The 21,863-nt window shown below is 46.1% G+C and overlaps 1 protein-coding gene across 1 annotated transcript in view; it reads right to left on the bottom strand.

Moving 5' to 3' along the window:
- The window catches only part of LOC137438406 (adhesion G protein-coupled receptor B3-like), a 413,438-nt gene that overhangs the window by 244,624 nt on the left and 146,951 nt on the right, over positions 1 to 21,863 (bottom strand). Inside the window, 5 exon segments of the mRNA XM_078767712.1 lie at positions 363 to 552; positions 4,729 to 4,835; positions 5,047 to 5,148; positions 14,034 to 14,240; positions 17,229 to 17,393. Coding sequence (XP_078623838.1) covers positions 363 to 552; positions 4,729 to 4,835; positions 5,047 to 5,148; positions 14,034 to 14,240; positions 17,229 to 17,393 — 771 coding nt within the window.

The following is a 21,863-nucleotide window of genomic DNA, read 5'->3' on the forward strand; positions in this document are numbered from 1 at the left end:
ATAGCCGAATAACCTCTTAATTGTTTTCCCATAGACGTTCCTTGTTTTGTCTAGCATCAATTAGGTGCATTCTTCCCAGTCGGCTATAGCACATTCCAGTGGTTCGGGTGTTTGCAATAGGAACAAGTGGAGCCCACTGCAGGATATTTCCATTGGTCCCACTAATGCCGCTCATCCTTGCCACACCTACAGCTGCGATGATGAGGCATGAGGCTTGGGATGCAATTTCCTCTGAGCTGTAATGGCTGACACTCCGGGCTTGTAGTTATCTTCATCCCGTACGATGCGAATTTGCTTGAGACAACTCAAACTGTTGTCCAATCTCGAGAGCCTTTGGCTTGTGAGTTGTGACAGTCCTTCACCTTGGTTGAGTAACCTTTCCTGCATCTTGGGTTCATGAATGCCAGCAGCGTTTGCATCTATTAGAATGTCCTCTGGATCGGCATACTCACAGTCCATGAGAATAATCCTCAGGTTCTTGACAAAGTTATGAAACATCTCCTCACTCCCTTGTTTCTGCTGTCTGAGCCAGTTCCGGGCAATCCGCTTGTTCTTTCTCGGACGCACAAACCTTACAAAATGACCGAGCACCCTGTTGGGATCATCTTTCTCAGTTTCCTCCCATTTGAACATCTTGTAAACTTCGCACCCATTAACACCAATCCATGTGCCCAACCATCCGGCCTTTTACTTTGGGGTGAGCTCAAATAGCGGGCCTGCGAACACAAACTTAAAATGTGCATGTTGAGGAGTATAGCTGTATTTAAATAGCTTATCATGGCGTTTTTCAATGCGGCTTTTAATAACAAAAATAATAATAACAACACTCATGAGTCATGATAATAGCATAATATTAATGTTATTACAAAGCAATATTAATACTAATAATTATATAACTCCCAAAGGGTGTCCTCCTTGGACAAACGCCATGTTAACGTTTAGAAATAGCTTATCATGACGTTTCGTGGAAAAACATTACCAGAAGTAAAAATATTATAAACCACAAACACATATGTTTACCTATCTCGGATCGCATATACTCGCCTCTGACCGATATATAGATAGATAGCTCGGATCGCATATACTCACCTCTGACCGATAGATCGCTCGGATCGCATATACTCACCTCTGACCGATAGATAGCTCGGATCGCATATACTCACCTCTGACCGATAGATAGCTCGGATCGCATATACTCACCTCTGACCGATAGATCGCTCGGATCGCATATACTCACCTCTGACCGATAGATAGCTCGGATCGCATATACTCGCCTCTGACCGATATATAGATAGATAGCTCGGATCGCATATACTCACCTCTGACCGATAGATAGCTCGGATCGCATATACTCACCTCTGACCGATAGATAGCTCGGATCGCATATACTCACCTCTGACCGATAGATCGCTCGGATCGCATATACTCACCTCTGACCGATAGATAGCTCGGATCGCATATACTCACCTCTGACCGATAGATCGCTCAGATCGCATATACTCGCCTCTGACCGATATATAGATAGATAGCTCGGATGGCATATACTCACCTCTGACCGATATATAGATAGATCGCTCGGATCGCATATACTCACCTCTGACCGATAGATAGCTCGGATCGTATATACTCAACTCTGACCGATAGATCGCTCGGATCGCATATACTCACATCTGAGTGATAGATATCTCAGATCGCATATACTCAACTCTGACCGATAGATCGCTCGGATCGCATATACTCACCTCTGACCGATAGATAGCTCGGATCGCATATACTCGCCTCTGACCGATATATAGATAGATCGCTCGGATCGCATATACTCACCTCTGACCGATAGATAGCTCGGATCGCATATACTCGCCTCTGACCGATATATAGATAGATAGCTCGGATCGCATATACTCGCCTCTGACCGATATATAGATAGATAGCTCGGATCGCATATACTCGCCTCTGACCGATATATAGATAGATAGCTCGGATCGCATATACTCGCCTCTGACCGATATATAGATAGATAGCTCGGATCGCATATACTCGCCTCTGACCGATAGATAGCTCGGATGGCATATACTCACCTCTGACCGATATATAGATAGATCGCTCGGATCGCATATACTCACCTCTGACCGATAGATAGCTCGGATCGCATATACTCGCCTCTGACCGATAGATAGCTCGGATCGCATATACTCACCTCTGACCGATAGATCGCTCGGATCGCATATACTCGCCTTTGACCGATAGATCGCTCGGATCGCATATACTCGCCTCTGACCGATAGATAGCTCGGATCGCATATACTCACATCTGACCGATAGATAGCTCGGATCGCATATACTCGCCTCTGACCGATATATAGCTCGGATCGCATATACTCGCCTCTGACCGATATATAGATAGATAGCTCGCATCGCATATACTCGCCTCTGACCGATAGATAGCTCGGATCGCATATACTCACCTCTGACCGATAGATAGCTCGGATCGCATATACTCGCCTCTGACCGATATATAGCTCGGATCGCATATACTCGCCTCTGACCGATATATAGATAGATAGCTCGCATCGCGTATACTCGCCTCTGACCGATAGATAGCTCGGATCGCATATACTCACCTCTGACCGAAAGATAGCTCGGATCGCATATACTCGCCTCTGACCGATATATAGCTCGGATCGCATATACTCGCCTCTGACCGATATATAGATAGATAGCTCGCATCGCATATACTCGCCTCTGACCGATAGATAGCTCGGATCGCATATACTCACCTCTGACGGATAGATAGCTCGGATCGCATATACTCACCTCTGACCGATATATAGATAGATAGCTCGCATCGCATATACTCGCCTCTGACCGATAGATAGCTCGGATCGCATATACTCACCTCTGACCGATAGATAGCTCGGATCGCATATACTCGCCTCTGACCGATATATAGATAGATAGCTCGCATCGCGTATACTCGCCTCTGACCGATAGATAGCTCGGATCGCATATACTCACCTCTGACCGAAAGATAGCTCGGATCGCATATACTCGCCTCTGACCGATATATAGCTCGGATCGCATATACTCGCCTCTGACCGATATATAGATAGATAGCTCGCATCGCATATACTCGCCTCTGACCGATAGATAGCTCGGATCGCATATACTCACCTCTGACCGATAGATAGCTCGGATCGCATATACTCGCCTCTGACCGATATATAGATAGACAGCTCGGATCGGAGAGTATATGCGATCCGAGCTGCTGTATAACACTAAACTGAAAGAAATTTGGAGGAATCCCGACATCTGTGAGGCAATGTATGCTTATCGCGTCGACGAACGGACTTGAGCCTAGATCTACCGTAGTCTATATAACCGCACAAGGCTTAATAAGAACCTTCCTGCCGCTTCTGTGGCGTTTTTTACAAGACCACTTCTGGTAACTTCATTCCAAGCCCCCCCCCCCCCCCCCCCGTCCCTCGATAGCCTTATATGGAAATAAAGTTTATTGTATGGAATTTAGAATGGTGAGGCACGGTGACGGTCTGATCCTGTCAATGACCTGATCTATCATGTCATGGGTCGTGCACGGTCTGATCCGAAGTGAAAACAAGCCTGTGCCCCAGTAGCGATGTGAGAGTTGTATCCAGCACTCGCGCGAAACGTACTTGCTTGTAACATCAACCGTTTAATCAATAACTTGCAACACGACACAGCAGCCATTACTCATTAGGCCACAAAAACCCAGTCATCTCAGGGATTCTCAGCTCCACCTCCACCCACTCTCCAAAACCTAAGCGTCACTTCCGTGTCCCATGACGTCACTGCCGTTTTCCAAACATGAATTATAACGTGTGAATTCCCAACATGACATTACATGTGAATTACAACATGTGAATTCCAAACATAACAGTGAGCGTAGTGAGCCGATCCACGCTAGTTATATAAACACATCATTTTACTATCTTAAGTGTCTTGAACTGTTATGAGCAGCCTCACGTACAAGGTACAAGTTGTTTATCCAACTATGCTTGGAATGATTTAAACTTAATACTGCGAGGAGATTGTAAAAACATGTTCAAAGCAATTGTAGTTCAACCCTTCATCTACCACCATAAGACAGACACAGGAGAGGTGGAAATCCTTTTATAATCCCATCACAAAAGATGTGCTAACATGCTGGGAATGCAGTGGCTATTGTCTGATACAAATCCTTTGTGTTCACCACCTGCATCGACTTCTTCTTTCACATGTAGCACAAGGTGTGGGGGAGCATCATTGGATGAAGGTGTGGCTGTACTGCTTATGCAATGCCACCTGCAGGTTCGGGTAAGAATTTGTAATTTGTTCATGGTGTCGACGATAGCTCGCCTACTCTTCAAGAAGTACACCGCGGGATACTTATTGTCCACCAAGGAATGCCGGCAGACAGGATGCCCATGTAACACCAGGATGGTAGTTGATAGCTGGATCGGGATTCGTACCTAGGGTACACAGCTTAGAGGCAAAGGTGTGTACCTCTGGGCCATCCTGCCAGCCCTTTGCATGGATTGGCACATCCCAACAGGTAGTTGAAGCAATAAGTAGCTGTTTTCTGCAGCAATTAATAGAAGGTGAGACTTTAACCTCCCATCTCCAAACAGTCGGTTGAGGCTACCTTGTGCTTAAAATATTAACGTATAAAATAAAGCGCACACTTCAGAAAACGATTCGTCGTAGTACTTACCGACTGTACGAGTCGTCTGTAGTTGTGTGATATGCAACGGGCAAAGCTGGGTTTCTGCCAGTATGGAGTGGCAGATGAGTCGAGTGAGCAAGGCCTGGTTATAATACCTACAAGTACAGGTGGCACACAAAGGGAACAATCTCGAGCAATTTCACAACAAAACTCAATTTCCTCGACGCCAATTTGCACCAAAGATCTCTTTGTTGCAATAATAAAACCTGTACAAAACGAAATTTCATCCACTCAACAATAATTGGAAATTCGGATATGCATTTCAAAAAATATTTCATGAAAGCTCTCCCCTGGCCAAGGATGCACCTGTTGCATTTGATGGGCAGCGGTGTATTGCAGATTTCCCGACGCTCGTCTTCTTCCATGTAAGTCCTTGCAACGTTTCCTCTTTGCAGAACCCATGAAGAGCTGTGAAGGTTGATTTCATTTCAAAAACTACTTTTTGACAAGTCTTTCTCATAAACAAGCTTTAAATAGTGATGGAGAAAGAGACAGAGGAAGGTGGGGGATCAGTTTTGTGAAAAAGAAAAAAGAAGAAGAGGTATTTGCTCAGGTGTCATTATATTCTCAGAGGGATTTACCTGGGCAATTTTGATCTTTGCATCTTCTTATTGCTTCCGTAAATTCTGCAAATGGATAAATAATTAATATGTCTTGTCAAGATGCACCCGAAGATCCTAAAGCAGTTGCACTATGATGAACAGATACATTCCGCAGACTGGCCTTATCGTGTAAATTTGTTACCCTGTGACTGCACTAAAAAGGCCCTGAGCATTTAGGATAGGGTGAGCACTAGCATAAAGCTGCACCTCTAACCTCAACCACTAGTCACAGCATATGCCAAATAAAGTAGCCCAAGCTCCGTCTCCCTTCCACAGATGTCCCGGTTCTCTACTGTTGTTGTACTTCCCTCTCTGTCCCACTCTCGTCTCCCGCTCCCTTTTGTATACGTTCTATGTGTTAGCTCTTATACGAACCTAGAACAAGAATACCAAAAAAAAAGTAGGCCTACCAAATTTACAGTGTAGTAAGTAACAGTCGGTAGTTACAGTATAGTAAAAAAAAGTATGAAAAAAATTGCAAACTCTCAACTGGAAATTTTTTGGCCTTTTCACGATGATATCTAACATGTCATTTCACAACATGGAATAACAGCAAGTCGTGATGTAAACCGAGATGAAGAGTGAAATGTATCACACAGAGGCTCGTCCTAAAAAGGCAAGGCATTTAATCGCAGCTCAACACAGGAAGTTAGTGGAGGCGGCCATCTTACTCTTCTCCCCAACCCACCCGTTCCGGGGCTGAACCCCACTCACAATAGGGGGCGTCGGTGAGTTACTGTAAAGAACAATATGCTGCACTCCTCCATTTTTTAAGGTTAAACATGCATATCTAACGTACGGCCAAATGCCCTCATAACATAAAGCAACACCAACGTTTTCTGAAGAATCATGGAGTTTATAAATCACAACCCCAACATCAAAAATCTTCAAAGTCACTGAAACTCTTAAATGCAAACTGCTCACAAGTCTAGTTAATTATGAGGCCTTATGGGGTGAGAAGATCACCGTAGCATATGAAGAGCATGGCATACAATGCCCTCTTCTAATGGTGTTACGGGAGGTGGTGGTTCACTGCCCTCGGCGGCAGGAGCTTCCTGAAAAGGTTATTTGGGAGAGCCCCTCTTCCAATGGTGTTACGGGAGGTGGTGGTTCACTTCCCTCCACGGCAGGAGCTTCCTGAAAAGGTTATTTGGGAGATCCCCTTTCCAATGGTGTTACGGGAAGTGGTGGTTCACTGCCCTCCGCAGCAGGAGCTTCCTGGAAAGGTTATTTGGGAGAGCCTTACTCTGGAGCGTTGCCCTCTGGAATTATATTTGCAGACGTTTCTGGTGTGTTAGCCATGACGGATGTTTCTGATGGACCAGATAGATATGTCACCGGTTAAATCAGAGGATGACAGTTTCACATGATCCACATGTCTCCTCACATTCCAGCCATCCAAGATGTTCACAATAAGGGAGAAACCAAATTATTCCACAATCGTTCCTCTCAGCCAGTGAATACCACGACCAAAATTGAGTACTTACATCCAATCCCCCACACCAAAAAGGCACTCCTTCATGTGTCTGCAATGCCAGGACTTCTGCTTCGCTTAGACCCTGCAGACCTTTGCAGACTCATCTGGCTTCAACAGGTCAAGGTGGGTCTTCAGCTTCCTTCCCATCAAATGTTCTGACAGTGCCCTCCCCATGATGGAGTGGGGTATTACATGAAATTTGAAAAGGAATCGGGTCACTTTCAATTTTATGCTACCATGCTTGACCTTTGTCATACCCCCCTTGAATGTTTATACTGAATGTTCAGCCAATCCATTGGATCCTGGATTGTACGATGCTGAGGTGAGGTGGGAGATTCCATTGACATCCACAAACTTTGGAACTTCTGTGCCAGTGAATGACAGGCCATTATCCGACACAAGAGTCATGGGTAATCCATGTTTTGCAAATGTGGTTCTTAGTTTGCTGATGGTTGCCTCTGATAAGGTTGTCACAGGGTACATGTCCATCCACTTAGAATAGGCATCAGTCAAGACCGGGAACATTTTGCCTAAAAATGGTCCAGTGATGGAGATTTGGCTACCAAGCATAGCTCGGTGCAAACACCTTCATTCACACTATTCCTGGGTGTGCCTCATATAATATTTTCAGCACTAGTTCTCTCTAATATGCGTACAATGACTCTACTATTCCACAATATTACTCCATCTTGAACACTCAGTTCAGATTTGTACAGTGAATATGCATGGAGCTTTGTATCTGTCGAGTCAGGCTGACCATTGGATATTCTGCGGCATATCCATCACAGAATAGGGTCCCGATGCATCCACAGACAAAACTCTTCAGCGGTTACTAGTGAAGAATCGAGGAATTCCATGAAGAGCACAAAATCTTCTGGTGTGGGTACAAATTTGGGGTCAATAATTCATAGAAGCGCCTTTGGCAGCGATTACAGCTTCGAGTCTTCTTGGGTATGTCTGTATCAGCTTTGCACATCTGGTTTTGGGGAGTTACTCCCATTCTTTCTTGCAGATTTGCTCAAGCTCTGTCAAGTTGGATGGGGAACGTCGATGAACAACAATCTTGAAGTCTTTCCACAAATTCTCAATGGGATTCAGTTGTGAGCTTTGGCTGGGCCAATCAAGGACTTTCTTTCACGTTCTTGTTCTGAAGCCATTCCAGTGTTGCTTTGGCTGTTTGCTTGGGGTCATTGTCCTGTTGGAATGTAAATCTTAACTGCATCTGAGGTATTTTGCATGCTGAAGCAGGTTCTCGTCAAGGATTTGCCTGTATCTGGCTTCCTTCATTGTTCCCTCTATCCTTGCAAGTCTCCCAGTCCCTGCCACCCCCACCATACTTCGTGGTAGGGATGGTGTTGGATGGGTGATGAGTTGTGCTGACTTTTCGCCAAATGTAGCGATTTGCATACAGGCCGAAGTGTTCCATTTTTATCTCATCAGACCGCAGAATCTTCTGCCTCATGCTCTCAGAGTCTTTCACAGGCCTTTTTGCAAACTCCAGGCATGCTTTCCTGTGCCTTTTTCTCAGAAGAAGCTTCCGTCTGGCCACTCTCCCATAAAGCCTAGATTTGTGAAGTCCTGCAGAGACCGTTGTCCTTCCGGCAGGTTCTCCCATCCCAGCGAAGGAACTCTATAGTTCTCTCAGAGAGGTCATTGGGTTCTTGGTCACCTCCCTGGCCAACGTCCTTCTTGCCCAGTTGCTCAGTTTAGTCGGAAGGGCAGCTCTAAGAAGAGTCTGGGTCGTTCCATATTCTTTCCATTTCTTAATGATGGAGCTCACTGTGCTTTTGGGAACGTTCAACACTCTAGAAATTGTTTTATATCCTTCCCAAGATCTATGCCTCTTCACAATTCTGTCTCGGAGTTCTACAAACAGTTCCTTGCACTTCATGGTAGAGTTTCTGCTCTGACATGCACTGTAAACAAAGGTGTGTTTCTTTCTAAATCATGTCCAATCAATTGAAGTGGCCACAGGTGGACTCCAATCAAGTTGTCGAGACATCTAAAGGATGATCAAAGGAAATTGAAAGCACCGGAGCTCAATTTGGAGTGTCATAGCAAAGGGGTTGAATGCTCATTGACTCAAGACATTTCAGCTTTTCATTTGTAATTAATTTGTAAAAGTTTCTATTAAAAATTCGACTGACATTATGGGATGTTATATATTGATCAGTGACGGAAAAAAATCTAAATTTAATCCATTCAAAATTTAGGCTGCAACAAGAAAATGTGACAGAAATGTCAGTTGATCTAGGTGTGCGACAACTGGTGATTAATCCACGAATACTGACTATAACTTTGCTGATTTCAGTTCCTTGATAACACTGGTGAACAGCCAATCTCAACAATCAGCAATCAATCTCATCTCCCCTTCCTGTCCAGGCTGGAGTTCCCCAAGGCAGTGTTCTGGGCCCTGTGCTTTTTCTGGTCTTCATCAATGATCTCTCTGAATCTCTTGAAAATCCTCTCTATCTCTTTGCTGATGACTCCACTCGCTGCCGCTCCATACCTCCTCCCTCAGATCGGCAGTCTGCAGCCTCCTCACTCTCTGCAGACCAGGACAAAAGCACAGACTGGTCAAACAAGTGGAACATGTCTTTCAATCCTGACAAATCTCACACTCTTACTATGTCTCTCCGAAAAGACCGACTGGACAACCCTCTCATCCACTTTCTGAATAATCCTCTCCAAGAAGTTCTGTCACTCAAGCTTTTGAGTCTCACTATCTGCCATGGTCTTTCCTGGGAAAACCACATTTCAAATCTGGCCTCCAAAGCCAGTCGCCGACTGAGCAACCTCCGTCGTGCGAAGTCCTTCCTTGGCACACCTGAGCTCCTCACCACATACATGGCTTTCATCCGCAGCTCAATGGAACACTGCTCACCCCTCTGGGCTGGTGCTCCTGCCTCACACCGAGCTCGGCTTCACGCTGTTGAAATCAAAGCTTTCAGAATCATTGGAATCTCCCGCGATGAAGCTAACTCCGAGGGCCTTTCACTCAATCACCACAGGCAGGTTGGTGGGCTTTCTGTCTTCTACCGAATCCTCTCCGGCCTTGCTCCCCCAGCTCTCTCTGGGCTCTGTCCCCCAAATATTCCTGCAGGTCGCACAAGATCTGCCTGCAACCAACCCTCTTATGGTTAAACTGCCAAAATCAAGACTCTCTGCTCACCTTCACTCTTTCATTCCTCTTTTCTCCCGCCTCTGGAACAAACTCCCTCACTCTCTTCAATCCCACTCCTCCCTCCACGTCTTTAAAACAGCTGTTCACCACCATCTCTTATCTTCCCCCATCCAAAACCTTGATCTTTTCTACCCCCGCTTATTTCACCCCAGATCCAGTCTTTGAAATACCAACTTCTTTCCTGGAAGTCCTTGGTGTCCTTTTTTTTATACTTCTCCCACCCCCCTCCCCCCTCCCACTTCCCACGCCTCATCCCCCACCAAGCCCTCTCCCTCCCACAAATCTCCTGATGTCCCTGCTCTCAAATGTTGTGTTTGTGTGCTTCCCCTTCTCTCCCCATCTTGTTTTCCGCTCCCTCTTTGTGTCCTTCACCCTCTCTCCCCATCTTGTCTACCGCTCCCCTTATTATATACTTTGTGTGTCTGTTTGATTTTTTTGTGTGATAAATGTTAGCTCTTTCACCAGCCTCTATTCTGTATACAAAAAAATAATAATAATAATAATTTTGTTCTGACTTCTTTTCGACTGTTTCTAACTAATTTGGTGCCCACGAATCCGAATGTGACCTTAAAATTTCGCTATCACATAACCTTGACGTAGTACATCATAAGTGTGGGAAAAATCTTTAGAGCATGCGGATTTTTTAATTAAGTCTCAATAAGTCTATTTATTGTCACAAAAAATAATATGAACTTAAAATTTTTATTTACATCACATTAAAAGTGCTTCTGAACTTTACTTTTGCGTTTGAAGGAGCAATCACTTTCACGCTGTAAAGTCCAACAGTAGTCGCCCCATCATGTTTGGATTGAATCGGCCTTGATATCGAGTCTCCATGATGGCAATTTCCTGGTGAAACCTTTCTCCATGTTCATCACTGACATCGCCAAGATTTTGTTGAAAGAAGTCCAGATGAGAATGGAAGAAATGTATCTTGAGTGACATTCGAGCACCGAGTACCTGGTAACTCTTCAACATCTTGTCCACAAGCTCTTCATAATTTGGTGCTCGAAGATTTCCAAGGTAATTGTTAGCAAGAGCCACAAAGCAATCCCAAGCAACGCTTTCCAGCTCAGATAGTCTCCTTACAAAGTCCTGATTAGTGAGTACAAGACGAATTTTGGCTGTGGCTGACATTCCTATGGTAAACTGGTTCTCAAAAACTGGATGTGCTCGTGAAAATTGGATATCACAATCGAAATCTACCAGTTCATGTTGGTTAGATTCACCTAAAAATATACTAGAACCATAAAACGTTAAAAATTTTGTTGACCAGTGTAATCATCCTAAGTACTTTGCCAACCATGAAACTAATTCGTTCTCCACAAGTTGTGAAGGACTAGTATGAGGTATGCCCTCTGCCCTTGTTGCCAAACCATTTGATGTGTTCAGCAAGGAATGCATCATAGTTTACAAGAACCTCCCAAACACCCATATAATCGCCATTACTTGGAGACCCAACAATTTTGTCTCAGCCTCGCAATGAAAGACCTCGTTCGCAGAGAAATGTTACCACACAGACTTGAACACCTTGCACCAGTGTTGCTGTTCATTTTCAAAATGGAGCATGGCATGACCATCCGCACAACCAGTGCCAACTTGTCGAGGGCAACATGGCATATTTATGCTGCTGGCTGTTATCGGGAGATGGAATCCTCTCGTCCACATGCTTCCAGTCATTAAACCAACGAGTAAAGGAGGTAGTTGCTCGGTTCGTGCGCTTGCGAGAGAAGCTGGTGAGTGGCAGAGCCACACGTGCTCCTCATGCTCCCTTGCCAGCTGACGCACATATGTGAAGAAGAGCTTCGAGCATTATCGGCGATTTCCTTCCTTTCCATTATTGTCTCTGGTTGATCACATTCTGGTCGGTGGGCGATCTCTGCATTTCGGCGTTCCTCATGATGTAACGCTCGCCATTCCTTCACGATGTGAATTCTTACTTTCTCTGTCCTGGATTGTGATTGCGGGCTGGCAAACATCCAGCGGTTTGTCAGTCTCGCCCCGAAGGGGATTCAAGACTTGCAACATCCCTGTCTGTCTGTATGTGTACGCTTGTGTGTGTGTGTGTCGGCGTCTATATATTTTCTGCTAAAAAATGTTTTTCTCTGTAACCACTTGTCCGATCATTGCGAAACTTTAAAAATAGGAGGAACTCCTCATGGATAATATTTTTGTTTTCTTTAAACTCTGACACCATAGGTCACATGGTAAGGCAGCCATATTGGATTAACGGACATCTTTTTTTAGACATCTTTTTCTCAGAAACCGCTCAACAAAAAAAATTTGAAACTTGGCATATGTCATAAACTTCCCATGGGGTATATAGGGAGATAATTATGACATCATTGGTGAAGTGGTATTCCAGCTATAATTGGTTGAATCAAAATCCTTGCTCGAAAAATCTGGAACTTCATATATCTGATCTATGACCCGATGTGAGTGGATAATTAAATTTATGACATCATCAGTCCCACGGTCTGGCAGCCATATTGGATTGAAAATAAAAAGGTTTAAAAAAATCTTCTTCTCCAGATGTGTTTAACAGATTGATGCGAAACCTCATACATATGCTTGAATGGTCATGGGGTGAAAATGGATTGTTGATGTCAAATTATATAGATGCTGGTGAAATTTGAGCTGTCGTTCACTCCAAGCTAAGCTTTAACAGAAACCAGTACACTCCCCAAAGCCCAATGCCACTCGAAAGTTGCACCTTTTTCACCTCAGTAAGCCGCAGTTGGTTTTCATCGTCGACTTTTTGGATTTGGAGCTCAGACACAGCCAATTCCAGTTCCGGTGACACTAGTTCGTCAGTTTGAGAGGGGGTCAAACTAAAATAAGACTATTAATTAGCAATAACAACTATACATATCATGGAGTAGGGTGGTACTCAATATGGAGGGATGGCAGGGAAGAAACAATGGCCGCCACATCAATTTTGTGCCAAAATATTTCTTTGAAAAGACTGTTATCGACTAACGTTATCAGCCTTTAAAAGGCAGAAGATGGCATATATATGCAGTAATGAGAGAAACAACGACATGGGTGAAGGAAGACGGTATATCTCGTCATGAATGAAATCCAATGATCACGTTCACAATGGAGAGGGTATAAAATAAGGCGTGATATGGTTGCCCACAGCAACAGTAACCATACAACACACTGGTACCCGCTTCACATGGTTACCAAATAACAGAGAAAATAATTATATTGACTCATTTGAATAAACTCCAAATCAGTCAAAACCCAAGTGTTAATTTTGATTCATTACAAACCTTGAGGAAATTACAAAAGAACTGTCTTTAAATTGGTGATCTACAATTTATTAGATGTACATGCAGGCGCATCGAGAGCCAGCACGGGCCCTGGGACAAACAAACCTTGGGGCCCCCACCCCACCCTTTCTCTCTTTTACAACTTTTTAAGGAACTATATTCAATGAAGATCCTCAATTAGAGTAGCAACGAGCTCATAAGACTTCCCGATTGTGACTACCACTTTGATCGTCGCGGGGAGGCTTGCATGCTCCTGTGACCCTTTGGGCTATACTGGCGGGAGCTTTGCTCCTGGTAGGTCATACTTAGCCAGGCAGGTCAACGGGTGGGAGCCAGACTAAGAGTAATCACACATTTTCTTGGGGGAATAGCACCAAGTTCCTTGGCTTTGCAAGAAGTCATGGACTTATGGTGCCTGGCTCATGGTTTCAGCACCCACAGCCTCATCACAGGACTTGGTATTCCAATGCTGGTGGTCTGGTGAAGGAGATTGACCATGTTTTCATTGATGGTCGATGGCGGATGCTCCAGACTGCAGGGTCTACCGGAGTGCTCAGTTCTTCAACACTGACCACAGGCTTGTTGTAGCAACTCTGAAGTTGCAGCTCAAATCCAAGAGAATGCTATCATCCCAGCCTTGGCTGGATGTGGGCAAGCTCAAGGAAGAGAGGGTAGCTGAGGAGTTTGCGAGCAGGTTGAGTGGGGTTTTTAGGGGGTCTGGATGCTTCGGTGGTTCCTGAGGAGTTGTGGAGTGCCTTCAAGACCACCATCCTTGATGTTTCTGGTGGCTGTCTTGGAACCCACCGTCAGGCGAAGAACAACTTTGTCTCTCAGGAAACGCTCGATACCATCGACCAGAGTCGCAGGGCCAATCTCGATGGCAGAACTGAACTGTTCTGAGAGCTGAGGCGTAAAACTGTATGCTCGCTGAGGGCGAACAAGGAGGCCTATGCGCAAGGAATCTGTGAAAGGGTAGAGCACCACTTGTGGACATGTGATTATCGTCCTGCTTACAGAGGAATCCATGCATTGCGTTCCTCTAAGCCTGTCCCTAGGTGTACTGCAGTTAGAGCAGAGGGTGGTGGCCTCTTGACAGAGGAGTCTGAAGTGAAGGCCCGCTGGCCCGGTTACTTTGAGTGGCTGTACCAGGCTGACCCACCCGCTGTTGAGTTGGATGTCAGGGGTGTTGCTATCCCAAATGCTGACCCCCCAAATTAACTAAGAACTGCCTTCACTTGTGGAAACACAGGTGGCGGTGAACCGGCTGAAAGGGGGAAAAGCTCCTGGGATTTATGGCATCCATGCTGAGCTTCTCAAGGCTGGTGGAAATGCTGCACTTGAGTCGTTGCATGCATTCTGTGCTCTGTTGGATGTTCCTGGCATGCAGTGTTGCATGCAGTTCATGGGATGCCACCAACACTGATCAATCTGATCTCTGAAATATACTCTGGTACTGAGAGTGCTGTGATGTGTGGTGGCTCCATCTCTGACTTATCTCCAGTTGTTACTGGAGTTTGGCAGAGGTGTGTATTGGCTCTCACACTCTTCAGCGCTTGTATGGACTGGATTATGGGGAGGATGTCGGATAGGTCAGGCTGCGATGCATCGTTTGGGAGTGTCAAGATCTCTGACTTTGATTTCGCGGATGATGCAGTCATCTTTGCGGAGATGTTGGATATTCTTACGGGGGCCCTCCAGACACTGAATGAGGAGCGGAGCCGCTGGGATTACGGATTTCCTGGGTCAAATCCAAGATCCAGTCTTTCAATGACATCTTGGATGCTGCTGTCTTGTCTGTGCCTGTTTGGTTTGTGGCGAAGATGTTGAGGTCACAAAGAGATTCACTTACCTTTGCAGTGTTATTCATGTCTCCGCATGTTGTGAGACAGAGGTTGATAGACGTCTGAGTCGGGCCTGGGGAGTCATGGATTCACTGGATCATGGGGTGTGGCGCTGTCGGTATCTATGCAGGAGGATGAAAGTCAGAGTCTTTAAGTCCTTGGTGCTTCCAGTCTTACTCTATGGATGCGAGACTTGGACCCTTAACAAGTGCCAGAGAATGAGACTTAACTCCTTTGGAACCAAGTCTCTTCAGAGAATCCTTGGCTATCACTGGTCAGACTCTATGTCAAACAAGCAGTTGCTGAGAGAGACCCAGATGAGATTTGTTTCCTGTATGGTCCGTGAGTGTCAGCTGCGGCTGTATGGACATGAGGCTCATTTTCCAGACGCTGATCCAGCTCACCAGATACTCTCAGCAAGGGAGCCTCGTGAGTGTAGGAGGCCAATGTGCCGACCACATGCCTTGTGGTTGCAGCAGGTTGATCGGCATCTCAAGGAGATATAGGGATGGGCCAGGCATCAGCGTGGGGGATGGCCAGACAGAGGTCCTTGGACTAACGTCGGAAAATGGATGTGGCGACGCGCTGCTCCGGCGCAAGCTCCCATACCAGACCTGACCTGAGCTCATAAGTAAAGCAAAATCAGCTTCTGGGTTTAAATGTAACGATGAGGAAATGAGGATAAGCCGTTCAGGGGTTTCACTGTACTGTTTAAAAAAAATTACAGGAGAAGCTCGGGCCCATCAATGGACCCAGGGCCCCGAGGGAACGACCCCCCCCCCCCCCCATACCCTCGACCTCCCCTCTCAATGCCCCTGCTACACGAGATGACTTAGCGGTCGGTGTAACAATGTACCCTGAACTGCATCATGGCATGTGGGCAATGTGGCAATGGAAGCTACTTTCATTATAATCAATTCCGTGCTCACATCGAAGTATGGTACTAACTGTTTCAACCAGTATTTTACACTTAAGTTACCATACTTTTTTCGTATGAATGTTCTACAACAACCTTCCAGCATTTACGTAGCTAAATTGTTGCAAAATACAGGATTGTTTATCTTTCGAAAACGAGAGAGCACACAATATTTGTGTCTTAATTCACATGGAATAACAGAACAAAATGGCCTCCGGAACGACAGCTTGCCCAAGTAATGCATGCCCATCAGAATACGACTCAACAATGTTGAAACGTGTTATTTATTTACCTCCTGTCGCAAATCCTGCTTGTAATTATTGAATAAGGAAAAATAGAGAGAAGCCTTCTCTGACAAACTACATCCACTTGGATTTTCATGCACAACTAGCTCAACAGGGATCCACAGGGATTTTTAGATGATCTAGTGTTGAGAGGGGTCGGGTGGGGTTGGAGTCAAGGGATTAGGGAGGATACCCTTTATTCGCAAACATTTTCATCATGATCAAGACTGATGATGACACCAGAATAAAGACAAATAAAAAAGTACCAAATATGGAGATCGCTTAACCGCCAATTGGGCAATTGGTGAGAATAACAATGGCAGTCACGATTTCAATAATTCTTAATTACGATGAAGAAAATGATCATCATGGGGTCAACTGCCCCACAAAGATCAATATTAATGATCATGATGATGATCCGCCCTCCTCCCTCCCTCCTCCAAATCCCCCTCATCCGTCACTGTGGAGTCAGCACTCCATGTTCAAAATTCTTGCCCGGAATCTCACTGGGAATCTAACAGCAAACCAACCATTGTAATTCCCGCATGGAGTCTGCTTCACTATCACCGGTTCTCTGGAAAAAACAGTGTCATCATCGGATAGATGGATGAATCAGTTATTTCCTTACTTTTTCCTTCAATCAGTCAATTCTCCAATCCCTTTGGAAGAACAAAGTTTTTAATTGCATCGAGACATCATGCTTCGCACGACTGTCACAGGTTAAGAATTATGCAATCCATTTAACCTTCTTTATCTTTTCCCCATTGTGGCCTACTTAGTGTCCACCCAGTGCTCTGTTTCCACTGCATTTGATGAAATGTCCTTTCCTTGGATGTCACTAATGGAAGCCTCATACATCTTTGGCAGTGCGGATGAAGGCGATTAAAGTTCATTTGGCTCAATGCTTACCAGTGCAGGCGGCATTGCTACATGGCTGCTCCTCGGCCCAGGGCCCATGACAGTCTGATCCTCCAAAAGCAGGGCCATTGCAGTCACGCGTTCTCTGTCGTGTGCCGTTCCCACAGGTCACCGAGCAAAGGCTCCAGCTGGTCCACTTAGACCAGTGACCATCAACTGGGTGGGGCAGGGAGACCAAATGTGGCAGAAGTGAACAGACAGAATACATCAAACATAGCATTGATATTCAAAGGAAAGAGAACGAGGAGCAAATCATTGCATGGTATGGAATACTACAACGAACATATCCACAAGCAGAGCCGCGTCATCAACACATCGCTGCAGTTCCACGTTGGGGAATTCCCTGCACTGTGTAATGATTTTTTTCTTTTTGAATACAGAGTCGAGGCTCGTGTAAGAGCTAACACATTGAACATGAAAAGATGCACAGACACGTAAAACATACAATGAAGGGAGCGGGAGACAAGAGGGGGAGAGAGGGAAGCACACAAACACAACAACAGAAGAGAACAGGGACGTCGGTAGATCTGTGTAAGGTGGAGGGCTGGGAGAGGAGGGAAGGGTACATGGTATAAAGCAAATTAACATTTCTAAGAATTTCAGGAAAGACGTTGGGGATTTAAAGACGCGGATTTGGGGTGTTTTAACGGGGGTAGAAAAGATGAAGGTTTTGGATGGGGGAAGACAAGATATGGTGGTGAACAGCTGTTTTAAAGACCTGGAGGGAGGAGAGGGATTGAAGAGAGTGAGGGAGTTTGTTCCAGAGGCTGGAGAAAAGAGGATTGAAAGAGTGAAGGTGAGCAGAGAGTCTTGATTTTGGTAGTTTCACCAGAAGAGGGTTGCAGGCAGATCTTGTGCGACCTGTAGGAATATTTGGGGGACAGAGCACAGAGAGAGCTGGGAGAGCAAGGCCGGAGAGGAGTAGGTAGAACAAAGAAAGACCACCAACCTGCCTGGGGGAGAGAGAGAGAAAGAGTGAAAGGCCCTCAGAATCAGCTTCATCGCGAGAGATTCCAATGATTCTGAAAGCTTTGGTTTCAACTCGTGAAGACGAGCTAGGTGTGAGGCAGGAGCACCGGCCCAGAGGGGAGGAGCAGTATTCCATTGAGCTGCGGATGAAAGCCTTGTATGTGGTGAGGGGCTCAGGTGTGCCAAGGAAGGACTTTGCACGATGGAGGATGCCCAGTCGGCGACTCAAAAGCCTGAGCGACAGAACTTCTTCAAGAGGAATGTTCAGAAAGTAGATGGGAGGGTTGTACAGTCGGTCTTTTCGGAGAGACATAGTAAGAGTGTGAGATTTGTCAGGATTGAAAGACATGTTCCACTTGTTTGACCAGTCTGTGATTTTGTCCAGGTCTGCAGAGAGTGAGGAGGCTGCAGACTGCCGATCCGAGGGATGAGGAATGGAGCGGCAGAGAGTGGAGTCATCAGCAAAGAGATAGAGAGGATTTTCAAGAGAGTCGGAGGAATCATTAATGAAGACCAGAAAAAGCACAGGGCCCAGAATACTGCCTTGGGGAACTCCAGCCTGAACAGGAAGGGGAGATGAGGTAATTTCATTCAGGGCCCCACGTTGACTACGACCAGAGAGGAAGTCCGCAAGCCAAGTGTCGAGGTTTCCATGGGTAATAGAATTTGTTATGCTTTGTTTGTAGTTGTTATGTTAGTTTTTCTATGTTTTTTTTTTTTTTTTTTTTTTGTATACAAGATCGAGGCTCGTGAAAGAGCGAACATTAATCACACAGAAAGACAAACAGACACATAAAACAAATAACATCGGGAGCGGTAGACAAGATGGGGAGAGAGGGGGAAGGACACAAACACTACATTTGAGAGCAGGGACCGAGAGACATGGAGACATCGAGAGATCTGTGGGAGGGAGAGGGCTTTGGGGGGGAGGCATGTGAAGGGGGGGAGGCATGTGAAGGGGGGGAGGCATGTGAAGGGGGGGGGTGGGAGAGGTATAAACATATGGACACTGCCAGGATTTCCAGGAAATAAGTTGGAATTTCAAACAAGGTGGATCTGGGGTGAATTAGTGGGGGTAGAAAAGATCAAGGTTATGGATGGGGGAAGATAAGAGATGGTGGTGAACAGCTGTTTTAAAGACCTGGAGGGAGGAGAGGGATTGAAGGGAGTGTGGGAGTTTGTTCCACAGGCGGGAGAAAAGAGGAATGAAAGAGTGAAGGTGAGCAGAGAGCCGAGATTTCGGCAGTTTAACCATCAGAGGGTTGCTGGCAGATCTTGTGCGACCTGTAGGAATATTTGGGGGACAGAGCACAGAGAGAGCTGGGGGAGCAAGGCCGGAGAGGAGTCGGTAGAAGACAGAAAGACCACCTACCTGCCTGCGGTGAGTGAGTGAAAGGCCCTCAGAGATAGCTTCATCGCGGGATATTCCAATGATTTTGAAAGCTTTGGATTCAACAGCGTGAAGCCGAGCCAGGTGTGAGGCAGGAGCACCAGCCCATAGGGGAGAACAGTATTCCATTGAGCTGCGGATGAAAGCCTTGTATGTGGTGAGGAGCTCAGGTGTGCCGAGGAAGGACTTCGCACGACGGAGGATGCCCAGTCGGCGACTGGCTTTGGAGGCCAGCTTGGAAATGTGGTTTTCCCAAGAAAGATCATGGCAGATAGTGAGACCCAAAAGCTTGAGTGACAGAACTTCTTGGAGAGGATTGTTGAGAAAGTAGATGGGAGGGTTGTCCAGTCGATCTTTTCGGAGAGACATAGTAAGAGAGTGAGATTTGGCAGGATTGAAAGACATGTTCCACTTGTTTGACCAGTCTGTGATTTTGTCCAGGTCTTCAGAGAGTGAGGAGGCTGCAGACTGCCGATCTGAGGGAAGAGGAATGGAGCGGCAGAGAGTGGAGTCATCAGCAAAGAGATAGAGAGGATTTTCCAGAGAGTCAGAGAGATCATTGATAAAGACCAGAAAAAGCACAGGGCCCAGCACACTTCCTTGGGGAACTCCAGCCTGAACAGGAAGGGGAGATGAGAGAAATCCATTCAGGGCCACACGTTGACTACGACCAGAGAGGAAGTCCGCAAGCCATGCATGGAGATTTCCATGGATACCATAGGAGGAGAGTTTGGTGAGCAGAGCTGGGTGCCAGACCGTATCAAAGGCCCGTGATATGTCAAGGGAGACAGCTCTGATTTCCTGTTTGGCATTGAGGACCTCCATCCATTGTTGAGACAGCAGAAGCAGCATGTCCAGAGTAGAGTGACCTGGTCTGAAACCAAATTGATGATCAGAGATCAAGCCATTGGAGAAGAGGAAAGATTTCATATCCGAAGCAATGATGGATTCCATGACTTTGCTGATAATTGGGAGCAGGCTGATTGGTCTGTAGTTGCAAGGATCTGTTTTTGCACCTTTTTTGTGTAAAGCGGAAATGTTAGCTGATTTCCAGGATGCTGGCAGATGACCTTGAGCAAAAGATAGGGTGAAAAGAACAGAGAGAGGGTGAGATAGAGCGGCAGCGCAGGATTTTAGGACCCGTGGGTTGATGCCGTCTGGTCCAGTTGCAGAATCAGAGTCGAGGTTTGACAAAAACTCCTCCACCTTGTCAGGAGAGAAGGACACAGAGTCCAGGAGCAGTTGGGTTCGACTGGGAAAGGTGGGAACAGAGAGAGATGGGTTTGGGACTAAGGATTTCGAGGCGAACACAGAGTTGAGGCATTCGGCTTTGTCACGTGCGATGTCAACTGTGTGGCCATTTGAGGTAAGGGAGGGGATGGAGGGGGAACAAACACCAGAAACGGATTTGACCAGACGCCACCAGGATTTGGAGGAAGGAGACAGGTTTGAGAGTTCATTCTTGAGTGAGGAGAGATAGTGCTTCCTGGCACTCCTGAGGGTAGACACACACTTGTTCCGAGCTTGGTGGAAGGAACTGAGATTTCCTTCAGTTGGATTAGCCTTCCAAGAGGCAAAGGCAAGTTGTTTCAGGGCAACTGCCTCACCACAAGATTCAGTGTACCATGGACGGGAGGAAGGGTAAGACAATTGAAGGCGAGATGGGATAAATCTGTGCATGAGAGAGATCAGTTTGCTTTGGAAGAATTCCCAGGAAGAATTGATGTCAGAGGCAGTGGAGATGGGAGACCAATCCAGACGATTGATGGCTGCTTGAAGACCGTCCCAGTCGGCCTGAGTGAAATGCCAGACTCGTCGACGCTGAGGAGGCTCTCTGAGAATGGCCAGAGAGATGTCCACTTTGACAAGCACATGATCAGAAGAACCGATTGGAGCAGAAGAAGAGCAGCAGACATTAGCAGGGAAGTTTGTCATAACCAAGTCTAGAAGAGAAGATACTCCATTGGCTGAGATCCGGGTCGGGAAATTGACAGATTGTGTCAATCCCAGTGAGTCACAGAAGTCCTTTGCTGAGGTGCCATGACTAGTGAGAGAGGAACCCACACCCAACCAGGTGGCATGATGACAGTTGAAGTCACCACATATGAGGAAGAGAGAGTTGGGATGAGTGGATAGAAGTTGGTCCATGTTGTCAGACATTGAAATGTAGATGGAGTCATCACTGTTTGGGGGACGGTACAGAACACATATGAACAAAAGGTGGGAGCGGAGAGGAAGCCGTAACCAGAGGTACTCCTGCGGGTGAG

This window comes from Myxine glutinosa, chromosome 13, assembly GCF_964187855.1.
Source record: "Myxine glutinosa chromosome 13, kmMyxGlut1.1, whole genome shotgun sequence".
Taxonomy (NCBI): Eukaryota; Metazoa; Chordata; class Myxini; order Myxiniformes; family Myxinidae; genus Myxine; species Myxine glutinosa.